Source organism: Zootoca vivipara, chromosome 1 (genome assembly GCF_963506605.1).
Source record: "Zootoca vivipara chromosome 1, rZooViv1.1, whole genome shotgun sequence".
Classification (NCBI taxonomy): domain Eukaryota; kingdom Metazoa; phylum Chordata; class Lepidosauria; order Squamata; family Lacertidae; genus Zootoca; species Zootoca vivipara.
Genome location: NC_083276.1, coordinates 60140411 through 60162407, shown reverse-complemented (window position 1 = coordinate 60162407; position 21997 = coordinate 60140411). Strand labels below are relative to the sequence as shown.

General features: G+C 42.5%; 1 protein-coding gene across 11 annotated transcripts in view; it reads right to left on the bottom strand.

The window, feature by feature from the left end:
- The window catches only part of ANO5 (anoctamin 5), a 65349-nt gene extending 43889 nt beyond the window's left edge, over positions 1–21460 (bottom strand). For 3 of the 11 annotated variants that reach the window (XM_035117466.2, XM_035117483.2, XM_035117492.2), the window contains exons 1-2: positions 21142–21459; positions 2723–2793 (exon numbers count right to left, since the gene is read on the bottom strand). In XM_035117466.2, coding sequence (XP_034973357.1) covers positions 2723–2793; positions 21142–21199 — 129 coding nt within the window. In that variant the 5' untranslated portion in view covers positions 21200–21459. The other 8 variants (XM_035117475.2, XM_035117501.2, XM_035117458.2 and 5 more) reach the window with 7 other exon arrangements.
- Positions 21461–21997: the final 537 nt, after the last annotated feature.

Here is a 21997-nt window from a genome sequence, read left to right as displayed (position 1 = left end):
AGCCAAGAAATACAATTTTAGTATCAGATTTACACACAGGCTTTACTCGATAAAGCAAAAATACATTTGCCCTGAAATATAATCGCAAAAGTGAGCAGAATCATATTGCCCTCCCCATTCCTCTACAGTGGGTCTTGAACTTGCACCTCATTTTCCAGCTCTATGGTATTGGGCATTATTGCTGTCAATATGTGGCTATTATGGTTAAAAATAAACAGTACCTGTGGGCAGTTTATGGTACAAAGGGAAATAAACTTCTATATGCAGGGACATATGTACATACGCTGGCCTCTTCGTGCTTGTTCAACAGTGGTTCACACACTGGAAGATGCTGCGACATCATTATATCTGGCAGGTGTGTATTTTGTGAGAGGACAGAGATTGGCTCCTCCTACATCTGGTTAACACGGGGACATATTTGCCACCTCAACATCAAATCCACATCATTGCCTCACAGCACTGCCATGGACGATGGGGTGTGGTGGTTGTTATAATAATAATAATAATAATTTATTATTTATACCCCGCCCATCTGGCCGGGTTCCCCCAGCCACTCTGGGCGGCTTCCAAAAAAACAGAAATTCTAAAATACAGAAATCCATCAAACATTAAAAGCTTCCCTAAACAGGGCTGCCTTGAGATGCCTTCTAAAGGTCTGGTAATTGTTCTCTTTGACCTCTAGTGGGAGGGCATTCCACAGGGTGGGTGCCACTACCGAGAAGGCCCTCTGCCTGGTTCCCTGTAACTTGGCTTCTCGTAATGAGGGAACCGCCAGAAGGCCCTCGGAGCTGGACCTCAGTGTCCGGGCAGAACGATGGGGGTGGAGACGCTCCTTCAGGTATACCGGACCGAGGCCGTTTAGGGCTTTAAAGGTCAACACCAACACTTTGAATTGTGCTCGGAAACGTACTGGGAGCCAATGTAGGTCTTTTAGGACCGGTGTTATGTGATCTCGGCGGCCGCTCCCAGTCACCAGTCTAGCTGCCGCATTCTGGATTAGTTGTAGTTTCCGGGTCACCTTCAAAGGTAGCCCCACGTAGAGCGCATTGCAGTAGTCCAAGCGAGAGATAACTAGAGCATGCACCACTCTGGAGAGACAGTCACTGGGCAGGTAGGGACTCAGCCTGCGTACCAGATGGAGCTGATAAACAGCTGCCCTGGACACGGAGTTGACCTGTGCCTCCATGGACAGCTGTGAGTCTAAAATGACTCCCAGGCTGCGCACCTGGTCTTTCAGGGGCACAGTTACCCCATTCAGGACCAGGGAGTCCTCCACACCCGCCCGCCTCCTGTCCCCCACAAACAGTACTTCTGTCTTGTCAGGATTCAATCTCAATCTGTTAGCCGCCATCCATCCTCCAACCGCCTCCAAGCACTCACACAGGACCTTCACCGCCTTCACTGGTTCTGATTTAAAAGAGAGGTAGAGCTGGGTATCATCAGCATACTGATGGACACCCAGCCCAAACCCCCTGATGATCTCTCCCAGCGGCTGCATATAGATGTTAAAAAGCATGGGGGAGAGGACAGAACCCTGAGGCACCCCACAAGTGAGCGCCCAGGGGTCTGAACACTCATCCCCCACCACCACTTTCTGAACACGGCCCAGGAGGAAGGAGCGGAACCACTGCATGACAGTGCCCCCAGGTCCTCTTCACCGTCGCCATTGCCACTTGGTAGGCTCGAAGTTGAGCTCTAGCCCGTGTCCGGTCTGATTCAAAATGAGTTTTCCGCCACCGGCGCTCTAGCCGTCTCAACGGCTTTACTCTATTTTGGAGCAGAGTGTTTTTCTGGGATGGTGAGTCTAGAATATGGCAGATGTTGTACCAGTGCAGTGAAAGCACAGTTCTTCTCCTGGTGTATGGTAATAAAGGATTGTTCTTCCCACATAGTATATGCCCTCAAATACTACCACATGTCATTAAACTTATGATAGGTATGCGATTTGCATCCTGAACAATTTCACTAAAGTAATGAAGAGAATGTTTATTTACAAGAGCAAGTAGATACAGTATCCAAAGTATACAACAAGTGGGCTACCAATATCAAATGAAGACTTTCTAATAATCAGCCTAAAGTAAAATAAAAAAATAAATACAGCACTAAATATATATGAAATAAATACAGTTTAAGGTGGGTTGTTAAGAAAACACTTTACATTAAGATATAGGAAGCTGCCTTGAACTAGGTTAGACTATTTGTCCAGCTATGCAAAGAAATGGATAGCATTAACTATGATGAGAACTGTGAATTAATAATACTTTTATTATTATATCACATGGGAATACAAATACAAGGCACAGATGGCTTTCTCATATCTAAATCACATAACATTATTTGATTTCACGTATCATTCATCAGCTTAATCATCTAACCAATTGACACATGTAACCAGGTTTCTATATGCAGTTTCCTAGATTAGGGGGCACTTGCACAATTCTGCTGCACAATTGAATTTAGAGTGGACAAACTTTGCTGGCTCCATTTGTTTGTCTTCTGTAGACTGGCAAGGTCCTGCATTCCACTCCTTTTGTCTTCCGATTTTCCCTGGGAATTCGGTAAATGATTCCTTAGAAGCCAATTTCTAAATATTAAGGTGCATGCCTTCCCTGAGGGATTAATGGCAGTCTAATTAGGTTTTCACTTACCCACAGCAGTACTTCCCTTTCAGTATCAAAAATCACATTTTAGAAAACAAACTGTGCCCACAGTTAAACCTTACCTCAGAGTTGCTAGGCAGTTCTGAATCTGTGATTGATAAATTTTCAAATAAAGGTCCATTGCTTTCTTCTCCTAAAGAATACAGGAAAAAAAATGCACATTTACCTCAAATGTATGCTTCCCCAAAAATAAATAAATCCAAGTTAAAAGAAATATTTACAGCCCAATCTTAAATATGTTTACTCAGAGCTAAGGCTTTCTGAGTTTAATGAGGCTTACTCTTTCTGTTCACATGTACTAACCAATAGGTGCCCTTGACAGTCACATAACAACACAGACAATTCTGGCAGTGTAGCCATGCTTGCAATTCTGGGATACTGATTTCATATTTTAGAAGCTACAACCTGAGAGGCCATTATAATCCACAATAAGTAGTGCATCATGTACAGCAAAGGGAGGACAAGCGTGTTTCACCTCATAGGAAGCTGCCTTCTACTGAGTTATTGGTCAGCTAGCTGATTTGTGATGGCTCTCCACCCCTTCCTGGAGATGTCAGGGACCTTCCACACATAAAGCATGTGTTCTGCTAAAGCTACAGCCCTTCCTCACATCTGTGCAAACATACTGAATTGAGGCAAAAGTTAGGACAAAGGTAGGAGAGGGGGGAGGGAGAGGGCGGGGGCAGGTGGGCGAGGAAGGGCTTGGGCCTCCTCCATCCCCTCAAGATGGGGGTGGGGTGGTCAGCTCCATCCCAAAAGAAATTGGGGGGGAGGGGAGCAGGCACCTCAGCCCTATAGAGTTGGCACCTACAGTATGTGTACCAGCAACTCTGTTCAACACTTCACATAATCCACGAAAGTTTATGCCATAATAAATGTGTCAGTCTTTGAAGTGCCACAATATTTTTTTTGCTGTTTTTGCTGCAACAGACTAACATGTCAACCATCTCTAAATACATTGTTGTGCTTGTTCTGTAGCCATTTCCTGAAAATGCAACTGGCCTTTCATTGTCAAAGAATCAATGAAGAATACTTTTTTGTGCTTCTCCAAGCAATGGGATCTTGTCTTCTGTACACTGAAAGAAGTATCAACCTTCAAGCAAAGATTATCTTGTATTCTGACCACACTTGTACCCTACATAGAGTTTGTACCTCTGAATCACTACATGAAGAAAAGCCACATAACATGCATCCTAATAACTAACAGCAATGCAGGAATTCACATGAAGAACTTTCTTGTAAATGGGCTTTTCTCTGTTCACACTTTGTCCTGAGCTCAATAGGAGCTGTTTATTTTACCTGCAAGCATACAATGTCTAACAAATGGTGTTTAATGGTGCCAGCTGATGCCCCGATATCAGATTATATAATTTACATGAGGTAAATAATCTTTCAAAAGTGATAATATACATGGGAATGTTTTATATCCTTATACCTTGCTGCTGTTCATTTAACTGCCTGCCAGCAAGAAAGAAAACAATTGAAACATCTATGTCTGGTATTCAATTAACTTCTTGCATACCAGTATGAAACACTGACCACAATTTACCTATTTCATATGGTCATGAAAGCTTTAAAATACGCATCGTCCCCCACCTACTAGGAGTTTCCTGTTCAGTTTAACGAAGAAATTATATTTGTACTGAAATCAATAGAAACTCAGACCTGTTCTTTGGAACTTCTTCCTGCTGCAAAACGGGTTGTTTTCCATGGCTTCAAAATTTCCATAAATTTTACACGAATAAGTGCTTTATGTGCACAGTGGAGAGTCCAAACAGCTTTGGATCATAGACCATTCATTTATGAGCCCAAATGATTTCACCATAACCCCCCCCCCAAAAAAAGTGTGCCTAGAATGGCAGCTTTGGATTTTTGTATTACACTATGTTGAGCTTGTATTCATGAATCTAGTAGTATATGTAAATTGAAAATGGATGTTGAACATGCAATGTTATTAGCATACCTTGTTGAGTCATTGTGTAAACTACCTTTGAAGTACCATAACATGGAACTCATTCTAATTCTCACATGCAGCCTATACTTGATGCTTCCGTCACTGACTACCAAATATGCATGTGTGAACTCATGCTAAGGCTTTTGTCTTAAGCCCATTTATATGGAAGGCAATTCAGTAGAGTCAGTCTGTGAAACACTAAAAAATAATAATTTGGCTAAAGAAGAAACTTAATATCTTCTTGACTTACAATTACATATCATTAGATAGAAAGGAGGGGAAAACTGAATTAAATTTCCTTTGAAATGTGTCTGAAACATATTGCGGTACATACACTAACCAGCAAGCATTCTCTCTGCTTTGCAGATACATCCTGCTAAGACAGAAGCTACCACGCTAGCACATATTTACTTTCTTTAATAAAGTTTACATTTCACTTGGCTATAGTGAAACCTCTATGTGATTTACAGGAAACATTGTAATTATCAACAAAAACAGTTTAAGACAATTAAAAACATTTTAAAATAAATAAAAGTAAAGTAAAATATATTAAACATGTCTGGATAGGCTTGCCTGAACAGAAATGTTTTAAACAGGCACCGAAAAGGGTACAGCAAAGGTGCCTGTGCAATGTCAAAATGCAAGGAACAGACGTAGCACAAAGGAATTGAGTTTCCATTGTGCAATATCTGTTGTGGAACAAATCGTTAAAGAAATGATTTGTGTTTCTAAAGCAGAATGAAATCTACTTTGTGGCAAAGGAATTAAAACTGCCTGGAGAGGACACATAATAAATCTGATTCAAACCAGCTCTACCCAGAGACTTGTATCCTTCTGTTGCTCTGAACATGTTGTTCTGTACCTACAGGCCTCCCTGCCTTTGATTGTAACGAACACTTTAAACTGGACGAATCTGAGTACAGTAGTATATTGGTTGTTGAACGGCTTGGCTCCTGAACAAATCGGTTTGCGAACACTGGAAACCCAGAAGTGAGTGTTCCGGTTTGCGAACGTTTTTTGGAAGTCAAACGTCCGACGCAGCTTCTGCAGCTTCCAATTGAGTGCAGAAAGCTCCTGCAGCCAATCAGAAACCATGCCTTGGTTTTTGAATGGTTCCAGGAGTCGAACAGACTCCCATAATGGATAAAGTTCAACAACCAAGGTACCACTGTACCTCTCCTCTCTCATAGCTACAGGGAAGTGTTCAGAAGCTTCTGTTTCCATTTTGAATTAACTGTAGATTTCTGTCTCACCCAAACCTGGACAAATGGTAGTTAATTTCAACAATGATGAAATGAAACAAGCCACAGTTTATGAAGTTGGCTTGTTTTGTATAACCATACTGCAGTATACACAAGATTACAGTTAGGCTTCAGACAACAGAATAAAACTGTGGTTAATCTAAACCAGAAGTGGGATTTTACAATCTCCTCCTTGTAGGCCACACCAGAGGAGAGGGGAGAAAGTTCATGCATGACTCAGGTTTGCAAAGGCTCATTCTCACAATAGGGCAGATTCCTACCATACATGTAAAGTGAATTCAACATTCATTTAAAGCATATGGCTTCCCCCAAAGGATCATGGAAATTGTAGTTTGTTAAGAGCACTGAAAGTTGTAGCTCTGTAAAGGGTAAACCACAGTTCCCAAGATTCTTCAGGAAAGTCATGTGTTCTAAAGGTATGGTGTGACTCTACCTGAAGACACACAAATAAGCCATGGAATTCCATGACAGTGCTACTATCCTGAAGGACAGAAGAAATAAATTGTTGTTTCTTTGTGAAATAACCACATCCTTCCTTAGAATGAAAACTTGTTTGCTGAGCCACATTTGAACCCAAAAAGAAATACTTTGGTTTCCCCTTGTTAGTGACAAAGCATAATTAAACTCTTGTCTCAGGCCAAAACATGAGGTGAGAGGCTTTCAGTAGATCATCCCAGCAGAAGTGCTGTCATGTGGATATGGTTTGCCCTGTTTTCCCAATTTCTGATTTAGTCGCTGATCTCTTTGCTTGATATTTGTTCCTGTTCCTCATTTGGTATTCAAATGAGCAAATCTCTTAATATCCTCTCCTAGTTCAACATACTGTGTGGAATCTTGTGCACACAGAAGCACTGTTGAGGCAACAGAGGTATCCACTAACTAATACAGGAAGAGGGGAGGTGATTTTTGCTGATGCCTTTTCCTCTGCGCAATTATTTTTGTGTTTGTTTCAAAATTCTTGATATATGCAAGCTACTTTAAAATAAAGAAAATGAATTTGAAAATCCTATCTGAGATAATCTTGGGGAGTGGGGGAAATCAACCAAGAATTTTAAAAAATGAGTTAATGAGTTACTGTATCGAAACAATACAGTTTTGAAACTTTCAAAAGTGCAAATCCATAGATCAGATCCTTGTAGCAAATGTTTAACCTTTCACTCACATTATAGTTTCGGGTTACACTCAAAATAAAATAAGAGCTGGCTGCTGGCTGCGGGCTTTACTGTGGCCTTGCAAAGGTCTTTTTCTTCTTCTAAGTATCCATTTTCAGTTTGTAATTGTCAGCACAATACATGTCAGGCTTGCTCCAAAGATGCTAAATCTGGTCTTTCACATATCCTAACTTATAGTTAAGAAAAACTCTTTGAATAGCAAACCACATATCACCGTGTAATTTCAAAGTAACGCTATGGAAAAATTAGAGGACCAAAGAAGTTAAATTTAGCAGAGCTGCTTGTCAGCATGTGCCTTACCAATAATTTTCATGCTGCAGGGGCATTTGCCATCTTGCCACATTCTTGGTCGTTCGAAAATTCCCTAGGTATCACAAGAATCCTGTTGAGAGAACCTATATCATCACCTGGAATGTCGAGCTATAAAACTGCACCACACCTAAAGTATTGTGGCTTCTCGAGAGTGTGCTCTCTGGAACTATTTTATCAGCAATAGATACCAAGAAGAAAATACTGAACCCATCAAGAATTTCAGATAACAGAATAAGCATGTGATTTATTTAAATATCATGCTTCTTGGTGCTCATGAGGTGAAAGGGGGAGGGGGAGGTGATGTTCACAAATTCTCATTTTGCTATGTATTGCATTTCTTTGCACAACCTACCCCTCTGTTGCAAAGGTCCATCACACTTCTTTAGCAGATTGGCTGGGTACATAGGGCTTCAGAGGAAAAAGGAATCACAAAAAAAAAACATTCCTCCTCTTCACACTAATGGAAGTTTCCATTGGATCAAAAACCCTTTTGCAAGTGGAGCAATACAACTGGATACAATCCATAAAATGGCAACCTGAGACTAGTGAGAATTAATTTATTCAACTGCATCAGTTTTCAGCCAATAACTCTAAATATGTATAAGAAAGCCAAAGAAGTTAGTATTTCAAAGGCTGCAAAGTGTAATATACATAAATTCCAGACCAGACAGCCAGACTATCCCTTTCAGATTTCAATGAAAGTTTAAGTCCTCAAAGGGTAAAGGAAGGTTTAATCCAGTATTTATTGTAGTAGCATCTCTTGCAACTATGTCTTCACCACCTTGCATTATGTATTTGCATTAGCTACTTTCATTATTATAGATCATAAATATTTCATATACAGTAAATAAATAATACTGAATTGTTTATTATTTTAAGTGTGCTTTACAGCCTTGTTTCCCCTTATAGCAACTCTGCAGCATGCACCACTTCTAGTAAAATATTGAATGAAAATATAAAAACACTTTAATTCTTTGTCATTTGCAAGTGAATTGTGAGAGCAGATCTTGCTAGTTTCCAAGATCATGAATGACATCAGTTTGCAAAATAATGGCTAGCACTCTATAATATAAACCAATTCAAATCTCCCCTCTGATATTAATTCACTAGCAGGACTTGCACAAGGTTTTATCTCTCAAACTCAGTCCCTAATCACAAATATGGTTACAGTATTTCTGACCTAAACTACAGGGTAGTTGTAAAAGTTAGTGAGATAATGTATATGAAGTGCTATGATTATGCTGAAGTAGTATATAACGACAATTGTATTGTTGAATACTGTGTGTCTGATGTTGACATCTATTGTCATCAGAGTGATATGCTCTTCATATACAGCCTATGCCTAAGTGACAAACATATTTAAACAATGTCTGTCACTATGTTTAAGCAGCTGTTATAGTATCAATGAAAGTGGAACAGCCAAAAAAAATTGACAAATGACCTCTGTCTTTTCAAACTCCACAGTTAATAATCTTGTTTCAAAACTGACAGTTTGTCTTTGTTTTTATGTGCTGTAAGAAATGATGACAAAACAGGGTAGGAATAGTCCCTTCTTTTGGGACAATTTAAAAGCTGTGTGCAATAAGTAATCAGATCCCTATCAGGCAGTGGGTCATTCCTTCATCTTGGTCACTTGATGAGAAAGTTGTTAACTGTTTCTTTACTTGACATCTTCAACATGTGCATGTGGAGATTTGTGGCTGTGAGCCAGAGACATCATATGCATACAAAACAAGGTTATCCTTGTTTAGTCATCATCCCAAGAGAACGTTAATTATTTCACGAGAGATGCTCAACAAACTGAAAATACATTTTCCTAAGTACTGGTCTGGGAATACACATGCTATCCTATCTCTCAGTGTTGTTAGGAGTAGTAGTGAGGGGTTAGCTACACATTACAGGCAAACAATCCAGAAACCCTAACACCCTTGAGAACTCTCTTTGTCTAATCAGGCCCCGCTCCAGATTTTTTCAGTGTGTGAGATATGAATACCATATGAATATGTTGCTCCAAGTAGAGCTGTAATGACTTCAGGTCATGAGGAGGGATTGACCTGCTCTGTATTATTTTAATAAAAGCTCTAAAAACTTTGGCTTTTGATTCCATGCTATCGCAAGGGGCTTTGATGGTTTTTTATTTGTCACCTGTTTGTTAAGTTTATAGTGGTAGTGTCAAACCTCAGTTGTCGAACAGTTCTGTTTTTGAACATTTCACCAAAAACCCAGAAGTAAATGCTTTGGTTTTCGAACGCTTTTTGGAAGCTGAACATTCGACACGGCTTCCGCTTGAGTGCAAGAAGCTGTTGCAACCCATCAGAAGCCATGCCTTGGCTGTCGAACATTTCGGAAGCTGAACAGGCTTCCAGAACGGATTACATTTGACAACCAAGGTTTGACTGTATGTTTATTGTTGATCTTTGGATTAGAATTTTATTCAATCTATATATTGAAGCTGCTTTGAACACTTTTAAAAACACGGTTAAAGTATTGGTCTAGGACTGGGGGGACCCAGATTCAAACACTCTCTCTCTCTCTCTCTCTCTCTCTGTGTGTGTGTGTGTGTGTGTCATGGCCCTTTTAAAAAGAAAAGAAAAGAAAAGCTGCTTTAGAGAAGAAAAAAACTAGAGAAGTACCGGTAATTGGAATGCATCTTACCCTTTTCTGCTTGTCATTTCTCTAATCCAAATAGTGAACAACAGTTTCCCCCATTAAAAACAAAATATTTCTGAGGTAGAAGGAAATCATCCATCAATGCTTCCTTTCTGACCCCCTCCATATATACAGTATATTCCTGCGTATAAGACTACTTTTTAACCCAGGAAAATCTTCTCAAAAGTCAGGGGTCGTCTTATACGCCGGGTCGTATTTCTTATACAGTGAGTATATCCCAAACTCTATATTTTAACTGGAAAAGTTGGGGGTCGTCTTATACGCCCAGTCGTCTTATACGCCGGAATATACGGTACATATATATGACTACAGGGCTGTTATATGCATTAGTAGATAAATAACAGCCCCAGAGATACTATCAGTGCTTCCAGATGTGGACAATCAGCAGCACCCAATCATTCCTGGTCTACTTAAAGCTGCAGATGAAATAGCAACTCCGTTTCTAGACTTCTGGAATCCAAGAAATATTCTGCATCCATGTGGGTAGTCCCCCTTTCCCCAGTCCCAAATGTCTGGGAATGTTATTTGGACCACAGGGCAGGCGAAAAATGAAATGCTCTCTCCCCATTTGCTGCACTCCCAATAAGTATACGCCTTATGCTGCAATTTGGGGGCTGGATAAAAGAAATAGATATGAAGGCAGTACGTATTATTTGGAAAGGGGATGGTGCAAAGACGAAGCATATGAAAGGAAATGGCTAGAACAACCTACGAAAGACCACAGCTGCCTCCAACAGTTGCACCATAAACCATCTATCCCTAGGGAAATTCAACACAGTGTTAAAGGAGCTGTAATTTCTGAACATGGGGGCAGGGAAGGAAGCTAAGCAGGGGAAATATGGGAGCAGGGCATTTTGTTAACAATACCAAGCTAATGCCCTGTAAAAATGAATGAAAACAGTTGACTATTTCACAGTAAAAGCCCAGTGTGGAAACAGTTTATATGTGAAATACTCTAACCTTGTACAAAAATAAAATCTATAAAACGTTAGTAATTATGGCTATGGCTTATGCCTACCTTCCATTCTTTGTCTCCTTTCCCCCTCTGCACTCCTAGCCTGCTCTCTCTCTGATCATGTCAGCTGATCAGTGAAAATTTGAAGCCTTTGAGGCTGCTGAGGCCACACCCTCCTCTTTAAAGCCACTTTCAGAGAGTCAGGCTGATTCTATTCCCCCCTCCCACAGCCATTTTATTTTTCAATGACTCAGTGTTCCATAGCTATTGGGAATGCTGTGTCCTCACTGGGTTTGGGGGGAGGAGTGGTTTTTCCTTATGGTATATCTATCTATATCTATATATATAAGGAGAGAGGGGGAAGGGGAATTGTACTTCTGCATCTCTTTAGATTCCCCCAAGTATGCTTGTAAGATGAGAGTGCTTTTTTGTTATTGCTTAAGGGTTTGAGCTCATCCATGAATTTTAAAAATATTGCTTCAGTATTGCTCAATTAGAGCACAACTAGAGCCTTCATAGCTCAAAATATTGCTGTGGATCATTTCAAAACCTATATGGTGGTGCCAATATAGGTATGTCAAAATTTCAACTGAAATTGTAATTACTCTGGCTCATCTGCAAGGACATTACAGTGGTACCTCAGGTTACAAACACCTCAGCTTACAAACACTTCAGGTTACAAACTCCGCTAACCCGGAAGTAGTACCTCGGGTTAAGAACTTTAACTCAGGATGAGAACAGAAATAGTGCGCCAGTGGCATGGCGGCAGCAGGGGGGCCCCATTAGCTAAAGTGGTACCTCAGGTTAAGAATGGTTTCAGGTTAAGAATGGACCTCCACAACGAATTAAGTTCATAACCAGAGGTAGCACTGTAGATTGATAAACAATAATCCAGAAACTTGGACTTCTGGATTACCGTAGAATGGCAGTGGATGGTGAGCCGTGTTCTCCATGAATGGTGAGCTCGTCATGAGAGCCTTGGGGGAAGCACGAAGGCGGCGTGCACCCCCCAAATAAGCCCCATAAGACATAAGAGAATTAGTAATCGCTTGGTTGCAATATCACCAACTTAATGAAGTGTTTAAGATGGATAAAAACAAAACCTCCCAGTTCAAAAGGGAACTTTTAGAAAATAAAACTAAGTTAATTTCTAAAAATGTATAAACTTTTATTAGGCTGGTAAACAAAAGATGAACAGGTCAAATCGGTTATGATTCACTAGGTGAAGCATGGGAGAGATTATGGACAATAGGATTAAAATTGACAGCCTGTTTGAAAGAAAACTATATGAAAATGATGTATCGTTGGTATTTAACTCCTAGTAAATTAGCTAAAATGTATAAATCAAAGTCTAAAACATGCTGGAAATGTGAAGAGAAAGAGGGCACATTTTATCACATGTGGTGGTCATGTAAGATGATAATAGACTTCTGGGAAATGATATATAATGAATTGAAAAAATGCTGAAAATGTTTTGTAAAAAAAACCCAGAAGCTCTTCTTTTACGTATTTTAGCTCCAGAGATCCTGAAGGACCAGACAAAATTATTCATACATGCAACCACAGCTGCACGGATGCTGTTAGCCCAGAGATTGAAAGATGGCACAACTCTGACCAAGGAAGAGTGGCAACTAAAACTGATGAATTATGCTGAGAGGGCTAAACACAGGAAGAATTAGAAACCAGGAAGAGACTGGCTTTAATAAAAAATGGGGGAAGTTTATTATTTATTTTAAAAAATACTGTAAACAATTACATACATTGGTAGGATTGACAGAAAACTTGTAGTAAAAATTTGAACTATGGAGTGATAAAGGATTTATAAAAACAGAGCCTGGAAGAGATGCAGAAGGGAAAATTATTATATGAAGATCCATGAAGGTGGGGAAGTAAGTCAAAGGGGTTTTTATGTTTGTAGGGTTTTTTAAATTCTGTTTGTAAAATTGAAAATGCAAAAAATAAAATTTTAAGCTGCTTAATAAAATGAAGAAGAAGAAACCAGAAACTTGAGAACCATATGAAGGAGACAAAACAAAACTAAGAGCTCACCATGTTCCTGTACAGTACTAGCTTTCAAAACAGCAGGCAAAGAGCACGACTACCAAGTTTTTTATCTAATATCTGCACTAATCCTAAAATAATCTGTACCATAAGGCTGAGATATCCCTGACTCAGTTTCATTCACTGCAACTGAAAATCTTGCCCAAAAGGCTTAACAGTGAATGTGCACTTCTACTTGATGTGAGTCAGTGCCACAGCAAGTCTATATTTGGTCAGAACTAGCAACAAAAGTTTCCCTCCCCTTTCCCTGTAGGAAGTTGCTACTTTAGAACTAATGATTTTACATCAACATTGTGTCCATGAACTAAAGACCTCATTCTCAAATTTGTATGGGCAGGTTAAAACATACTGTACTTCAATATACATAATGCCAGTGCCTTAAATATGTCCCCGTTTTCAGAAAACTAATCCAGATGCAAATACATTTCCTTCAGACTAGAATACTGACAGACTGACTCAGTTCTAAAACTCAGTATTTTTCTACAGCAGAACAAACATGTATTTTGAATAACATGGAAGCAGTACTGTTTACGGTATTTGAAGGAATAGTAGGCAGTGGAAACTTGCCTGTTCCAGGTTCCTGTTTTTCCCCTTTTTCATAATGCTCACTGGATGATGACATCATGATAAAATATATGGTTGGTTGACGTGGTACCAAACTGGAAATTTCACGTGCCAAATCCACATCAAAGAACAGGCATTGAGAGACCTTACCCCTTTTGTGCTATTGTTGGGCTCTCCCCAAAATGACAGAACAGGGTTGAGTGTCCCTAGACTGTACAGCATGCTAATCTTAATAGATACGGATATAGCTGAAGGTCTAAGGCAGATGTGGGAAGCTGACAGATTACTATCAGTAGAGATGACTGGACCTCAACATGGGGGAAATATGTTTTGAAATCTGCCTTGGCCTCAACAGAAGAGGTAGCACTCAAAACATTGTAGAAATGCCATCTCACACCTATACATTTGGCTCATATTACTTCCTGACATTCACTAAGCTGTTGGAGAGGCATTATGCTTGAATCAACATATCATGAGGGGTATGGAGGGGGGTTAAGAGTGGCTCAATTCTGTGAGGAAGTATTTGTTGAAAGAAAAGCAGTTATTGGACAAAATGCCTCAAAATGTCCAGAGCTGACCCTGCTCAATTTTTTGTTATGAGAGACAACATAAACTTACATTTCAAACCCCTAACAACCCATATTTTACTAGCAGCCAGGCTGATAATACAAAGATACTGGAAGAAATCAGAGTGTGCTTTTTTGACAAACTGGTACAATAAAGTACAATAAAAAGCACTAATGGAAAAAGTGACTAATAAAATAAAAATGTCACAAGGTTCAAAGCATAAAGATTCTTTTGCAACTGATTGGTACAAATTTATTATGTATACAGCTAAAAAATGAAAACAGAGGACTCCCTTCATGCTATAAGACATTTTGGTTAGCATAGCTGTATGTTGCCTTTGATGCAAATAAATGGGACAGGAAGTGATAGCAACACGCAGTGTTAGAAACTCAGATATATAAGCTAGGTGCCAAGTGGCTCCTTAAACCAAGTTACAGTCACCAAAACAGAATGTCTAGTTGCCATTTTTGGGTAAAAGAGCTCTAAAATCTTATTTTTCAAATGATGGATTGACCATGATTGACTATCTGGCTAGTTCAGATGACAACTTGAGCTAGGTTAAGAACGTTGAGAACTTAAAGAAGAAAAGTCACTTGATCCAGGGACAGTCCATGAATATACAATGGTACCTCAGTTTAAGTACACAATTGGTTCTGGAAGTCTGTACTTAACCTGAAGCGTACTTAACCTGAAGCGAACTTTCCCATTGAAAGTAATGGAAAGTGGATTAATCCGTTCCAGACGGGTCCGCGGAGTACTCAACCTGAAACGTGCTTAACCCGAAGTATGAGTGTAATTGGTTCTGGAAGTCCGTACTTAACCTGAAGCATTCTTAACCTGAAGTGAACTTTCCCATTAAAAGTAATGGAAAGTGGATTAATCCGTCCCAGATGGGTCTGCGGAGTACTTAAACTGAAAGAACTCAAACCGAAGCGTACTTAAACCGAGGTATGACTGTATTGGCCTTTTCTGACCACCTTTTCTTAAAGGTGACTGAACCTGCTTAGGCTGCACAGAAAAAGCATATTGGTTCCAGAAATTCATTCCGATTGTGCAGATGAAATATAAATGATAGAATTCTAAAGGATGGGATATTAGTATGTGAAAACAAACCAGATCCAATGATCCCCAGGCATGCACCTCCAGATGGTGGAGATGTCAGGCACCATCCTGGCACCCAGGCATCTTCACTTGGTTGCAAGTGGTCAAAAACCAGGTGCAAAGTGCACCTGACACCTGGCTAATTTAAAACACTGCTTTTACTATGCAGAACCATGAGACCTATTTTGTGATTGTTTATCCTGACCCTTCCATGGTCTCTGACTTGGAATATGACTTCTGTGGGACTTTTATAGCCGCATTTCTGGGTCTTGAAGGAATCAGAAAGCTATTGAAGTATAGTCATATCTCCTAGCCTTAAAGAGATATAAGAAGCCGGTAAAACAGCATTCCAGGGCATCTTTGGAGGCAAGGAAAGAGGCAATGGATGAATAAGTTAGGGAAGGGGAAACTAAAAAGTGGAAAGGAGAATGAAAGCAAGAAGTGGGGGGACAGTAGATAGGGAATAGAGGCAGCATTTGCTCACTTTGGTGAAAGCCTCCTTGAGGCCCTTATTACTTTGCTCTTTTCAATTGCTTTCAGGTTCATCCTATATCAGTTTTTAAGGTATGCGGTTGATGTCTGCCTTTCCAGGTTTTCCCTGGATATTAGCATAGTCAACTGAATGTTCCACTAGCACAAAGACATATGACTGAGAATTTGAACCCCCTTGCCTTCTCCTCTCCCCATTCATCCTGTGCATGCCCCATAAATCTGCTCTTCAAGATTGTGGGAGCCCCCAGAACAGATTTAGGGGTTGCACAGGGAGCGAAAAAGCTCCACCGTGCAGCTAAAAGTCATTGCACTAGTGGAACTGTTTAACTGAATACCACTCATTGTCTCAGTTTCCACAAGAGTGCCTCGTATGCTTCATTCTTTCACTACCTAACAGAGGGGAAGTTATACTTCTGTGCAGTGCATGACTGAGAGAACACACCTGCCCACAGACTGTCTCGCCAGAGTGGTGCATGCTCTGGTTATCTCTCGCTTGGACTACTGCAATGCGCTCTACGTGGGGCTACCTTTGAAGGTGACCCGGAAACTGCAATTAATCCAGAATGCGGCAGCTAGACTGGTGACTAGGAGTGGCTGCCGGGACCACATAACACCGATCCTGAGAGATCTACACTGGCTCCCAGTACATTTCCAAGCACAATTCAAAGTGTTGGTACTGACCTTTAAAGCCCTAAACGGCCTCGGTCCTGTATACCTGAAGGAGCGTCTCCATCCCCACCATTCAGCCCGGACACTGAGATCCAGCACCGAGGGCCTTCTGGCGGTTCCCTCATTGCGAGAAGTGAGGTTACAGGGAACCAGACAGAGAGCCTTTTTGGTAGTGGCACCCGCCCTGTGGAACGCCCTCCCAGCAGATGTCAAGGCAATAAACAACTATTTTACATTTAGAAGACAACTGAAGGCAGCCCTGTTTAGGGAAGTTTTTAATGTTTGATGCTGTACTGTTTTTAATATTCGGTTGGAAGCCGCCCAGAGTGGCTGGGGAAACCCAACCAGATGGGCGGGGTATAAATAATAAATTATTATTATTATTATTATTATTATTATTATTATTATTATTTAAGTGACTACTGTATGTGTATGTGAATGTGTATGTGCAAGTGTTGTGTGTATGTGTACACAACAGAAAAATCACACATGAAGTATGCTGGCTATTACCAAAGACAGGATGTCAGAGCTGCTAGAACTCTGACTTCAGTTTTATTCAAAGATGACACCTATCCCAAACACAGTCTGGGGTGCCATGGAATGCTTTAAAAAACTTTCAGGTCAAAGTCCACTGAGACAGAAAGTTCAGTGTGTTGGTGGTGGGAATGGAACCAGTGAACATCAGTACATTTCTAGCTTGCATTATACTTTAATAATGGGTTCCTTTAATGATTAAGTAATGACGGAAGAAAGATGCTAGGCAAAAATTGATGCAATGGATTTTTTTCTAGCTTAGTAAATGCTTTGGGAATGGCATCAACTATGCACTTTGTAAATATTCACTTTAGCTTAGTCATAGCAATAACTTCATCTCAGATACTTACGAGAAAAATACTCCTACTTGGAAGTCATTATGAAACTGCTTAGTAAGTCTATTTTAGGCAGTATTTAATTTACAAAATAATATTTTCCAACATGACGATAACACCACACTCTGACTTTGACATTATATTGGTTCACTTCATCTATCTTATAAAAGGGACTGGATACTAAGGATCTTGAAAGAAGGGATGAAGCATTCCCCCCCCCAACCCTAGATTTTTCTGTCATTTTTTTAGTTGACTAGTAGTATACACATACATACACCAGAACTTCACACATGCAAAAATACATTATTTACTTCTCTACTGCTATGACTCAGTTGCCATAGCTGCCACCAAACAACAACAAAACAACATGGCTTTCCACTTCCTTCCTCACCCCAGCTAATTTCATTATTTCCATCCTTTAGTCTAGCCTACAGAAGGACCTGCCAGGCATACTGTCCTATTCTCTTCTTTGTCACCACTCTGGGGTAACAAAGATGGTACCTGCAACAGCATTTTTCTTTGTTGCTTTGCTGAGTGATGCCACCCTCCATTGTCACCACAGCCCAGCCTGGTAAGCATATGAGGATTGGGGGAGGCTGAAGCCAAGGAAGGAACAGGTGGCAGCAACCAGTCCAGAACTCAACAGTGAAGCACTGAAGAAACACCAGCAGGAGGTGCTAGTATTTTTATTTCCCTCCCGAAGCCACCAGAGTTGTTTGGGGAGGAGGCAGAGGTGCCCTCTAGACTTGGGAAGGACCTGCATTCATTCTCCAGTGCCATGTCTAGCTTAGCTATAGCATATCCATTCCATTTCACCTTGAGGTGAAAGTCCTGCAAGTATCAGTTCAAAGGCATGATTTCCAATTTGCATATAATGAAGGCAAATAATCAATAGAATCTGGTAGAGTGGAACTGAAGCTTCCCCTCCAACGCTAGCATCACTGCAGCTTACCTGGGCAGGGCTGGGTGATATCAAGGTTGGGCTGTTTTACAACCTCCATTGGCGGCCACAAACACCCAACCTCATCACTACCCTGCCCTGTCCATCCAAGCACTGATGTCAGGAGGGTGCCTCCAAAGCTACACCACACCAGTCACTACTGGGAGTAGTTTTAGAGCACGTAGAAGGGGAGAAACACACAGACTCCTACCTTCTAACTTGTGTTCAAAACTTATGTAGTAAAAAGGCCCAAAGCTTAGTACTGGTGAAAGACAATTTGCTCATATGTCCTCGATTGTTGCACCTTTGGGAAACCAAATCCTGCCTTCATCTATAGCTTCATAATGAAGGAGGTTTCTTTCTTGTGCTGGGTCAACCAAGGAGTGTGGTGGAGTCTCCTTCTTTGGAGGTCTTTAAGCAGAGGCTTGACGGGCATATGTCAAGAATGCTTTGATGGTGTTTCCTGCTCGGCAGGGGGTTGGACTGGATGGCCCTTGTGGTCTCTTCCAACTCTACCGTATGATTCTATGATTCTATGTCAAAGGTGTTTTTATGGTCATGTATGATAATGTTATAGGGACCCAGGTGGCGCTGTGGGTTAAAACACAGAGACTAGGACTTGCTGATCAGAAGGTCGGCGGTTCGAATCCCTGCAACGGGGTAAGCTCGTGTTGTTCGGTCCCAGCTCCTGCCCACCTAGCAGTTCGAAAGCACATCAAAGTGCAAGTAGATAAATAGGGACCGCTCCAGCGGGAAGGTAAACGGTGTTTCCGTGCACTGCTCTTGTTTGCCAGAAGCAGCTTTGTCATGCTGGCCACATGACCCAGAAGCTGTCTGCGGACAAACGCCGGCTCCCTCGGCCTATAGAGCGAGATGAGCGCCGCAACCCCAGAGTCAGACACGACTGGACCTGATGGTCAGGGGTCCCTTTACCCCTTTACCTTTATGATAATATTATATGCCTCTATTTCATCTCCTTTTACTTTTCACAGGTTATGTGCTGCGTTGAACAAAAGTGGCCTTGTGAGATCCAAATCATGTTTTGAAGAGGGTCTCCATTTCACAGAGCAGGTCCATTTCTTTTGAATTACAATGCAATTCTCAAAACGCTGAAGGAAAAGAAGTTCCTTTGGAAAGCTAGCAAATAGTATAATTCACATTAGGGAAATACTTGTGTTACACTAACCCAAATGCCAAAACCAGTGTGCAAACTTTCAACTCAAGCTTTCAAAGCTTTCACACTATTTTGGGATATTTTGGCTGGCTTAATCAAAGTATTGCCTTAAGATAAAATGTGATTTTCCCCTTATGGGCCACCTTTCTTTTTTGCGTAGAACAGTGATCACCTTGGTGACCCTAAGGTATACTTGCAAAATCACTACTTCTTGCATTTTGCAGGGGGCGGTATTTTATTTTATGTTTGAAATGGTAAGCACTTCCTTCACCCATAAAGGGCCTTTTCTGAATATGTGTGTGTATGCTTTCTGTGTGGTTGAGAGACATACACTTGGGCAGATAAAGAGGTGGGTGGGGTGGGTGGGGGTGGGAGAGAGATCTATGTGCATATGCAGCCTGTGTGAGAAGACATGTATGTGTGGCTGTGTAATGTAAAGTGTGTGTGTGTGTGAGAGAGAGAGAGTGTGTGTGTGTGTTATGCATGTCTATATGGGTGCAGTGAGTGTATGTGTATGCTGTGTGTGACAGAGTGTGATGTGACCAGCCTGTATGTATTTTCCTGGTACAGGGGCATGCTCCCTGTTCCTAGCATGGGTGTGTCCAGTGGGTGGGTGTGATCTGTACAATCGGGGCCAGCAGGACATATATGATTGCCCAAAGCAAGTATGGAGGGAAGGGAGCAGCTATTAGCCTATTTTGTGCTATCCCATGCCCTCTAGAGCAGCCACTCTGAGAATGGCACCCACAGAACTTTGAATTGTGTCTGCTGGTCCAAAAAGGTTGGCAGCTTCTGGTGTAATAATAAGAGCTTTCAGAAAATGATATGAAGGCCTTGGCAGGGGCTGGTCAGGACGTTCCACATTTTTCTTTCTTTCTTTTTTAAGAAGGGGAAAGTTAAATAATGGGCATAAGCCTTAGCTTCATTATCTCTGATGCAGTCTAGTGAGTTGGCAGTTGGAACAGTCTTGGGAAACCCATGATCTCAACAAGGCCTCACTCTCTCACCTTTCCCCAATGGTGCCAGATGCAAAACACCGCACCTTCCCATGCTTCTGAACAAAGCTTTGGGTGACATAGGCGTATAATGTGGCCGTCCTACGATCTGCTGAAGGAAGGACCCTCCCGTAGAAATCTACTGGCGACAGAGCCTTTCCGTTTGGTTCATCCCCTGGGAACAGCTTGAAGAGGCCTCTGGAGCCGGAGTGGATTCTGGAGCCGCTTCCCTTTGAGGAAAGGAGGGAGCCGCCCTCCCTCCTTGCACGGCCGCCTGGGAATTCCGCTGGCCTCGCTCCTTCTCCCCCACCCGACTCAGGCTCGCCTTTTCTCTGGGCTCACCCTTCCTCCCCACACCGCAGGTGCCCACATGGAAAAAGTGAGCCTGAGGCGACGCATTTCAGCCAAACACCGGGCGGCGGAATTAATAGCCGCTGCCAGCCCCGCCCGCCCGCCCGCCCGCCCGCCAAGAACCAGGCCGGGATCCTCCACCTCCAAGCGGCACCCGGCCCGGTTCTGTCGGTCTCGGGGTGGCGGGTGGGGAGAAGCTGCGCCTTCAGCACCGGACAGGGAGCGCGAGCGGGGCAAGGGAAACCCCGGGATTCCCAGGCGCTTGCCCAAGCTCCGCCTCAGGAGCCGGATGGGAAGTTTTTCCCTGGGCAAACTGACTAGCGACCAAGACCCCCCCCCCGCGCCCCCCTTCCCTCTCGATGGCTTTACTCACCGTCATTGGCCAGACCCATCTCGATGAGGGTCTCATCCTTCTTGCCCACTCGGTTCATGGCTGCTCGGGAGAAGAGGCGGGCGGGCAGGCTAGCCAAGCAGCCTTGCCCGCTAGAGAGAGCCAGTGTGAGGGAAGAAGAGGGGGGAAGGCGGGCGGGCAGAGCGCGAGCGCGCCGCCCCCAGCCTTTCCTCTCGCGCGCACTCTCTCCACCCTCGCCCGCCCACCGCTTATCTCTTCGCCCTGGAATCCCAGAGGAGCCCCGGACTACTGTACAGTACCTAATTAGTGTCCGCCGACAGAGCTCAAGCAAAGGGTGGGACGGAGGGAGGGCGGGCGCGCGCGCGCGCGGAGGTGGGGGGAGGGGAGAGGTTGAATTGCTTCAAGGGGAGGCGCCTCGTGCGGCCCTGGAGGCTGAGCTGGGGAGGAAAGGGAGGGGGCGAGAATGCGCGAGTCGGGGTCTGCGCGCGCTCCTGTCAAGGTTCGGACTCGGGTTACTACTCCTGGGGATTGCGTCACGGGGAGAGGGGGGGGGAGGCGCCGAGGCTTTGCTCCTCGCGCTCTCTCACTCTCTCGAGCTCCACACCCTTTTCCTGTTGAGTCTTTCGGTGCTGATGCTGCTGTCTCTCTTTCTTTCTCACACCCACGTTCTGCATTAGGCGAGAGGCATTCTCAAGAGCATAGTCACCCGTCCTCCACCCCCTCCTCCTTCACAAAGGCGAATATTTTTCACTTCCACTTGAGTGTTACCGGTATTATAGTTTTATTTTTATGGCCGTCTTCAAATACTGTATCTCAAAGGCCAGATGCAGCAAGCTTGTTTTCTCCTGCTCCGGAGGGTAGGACCCAAACCAATGGA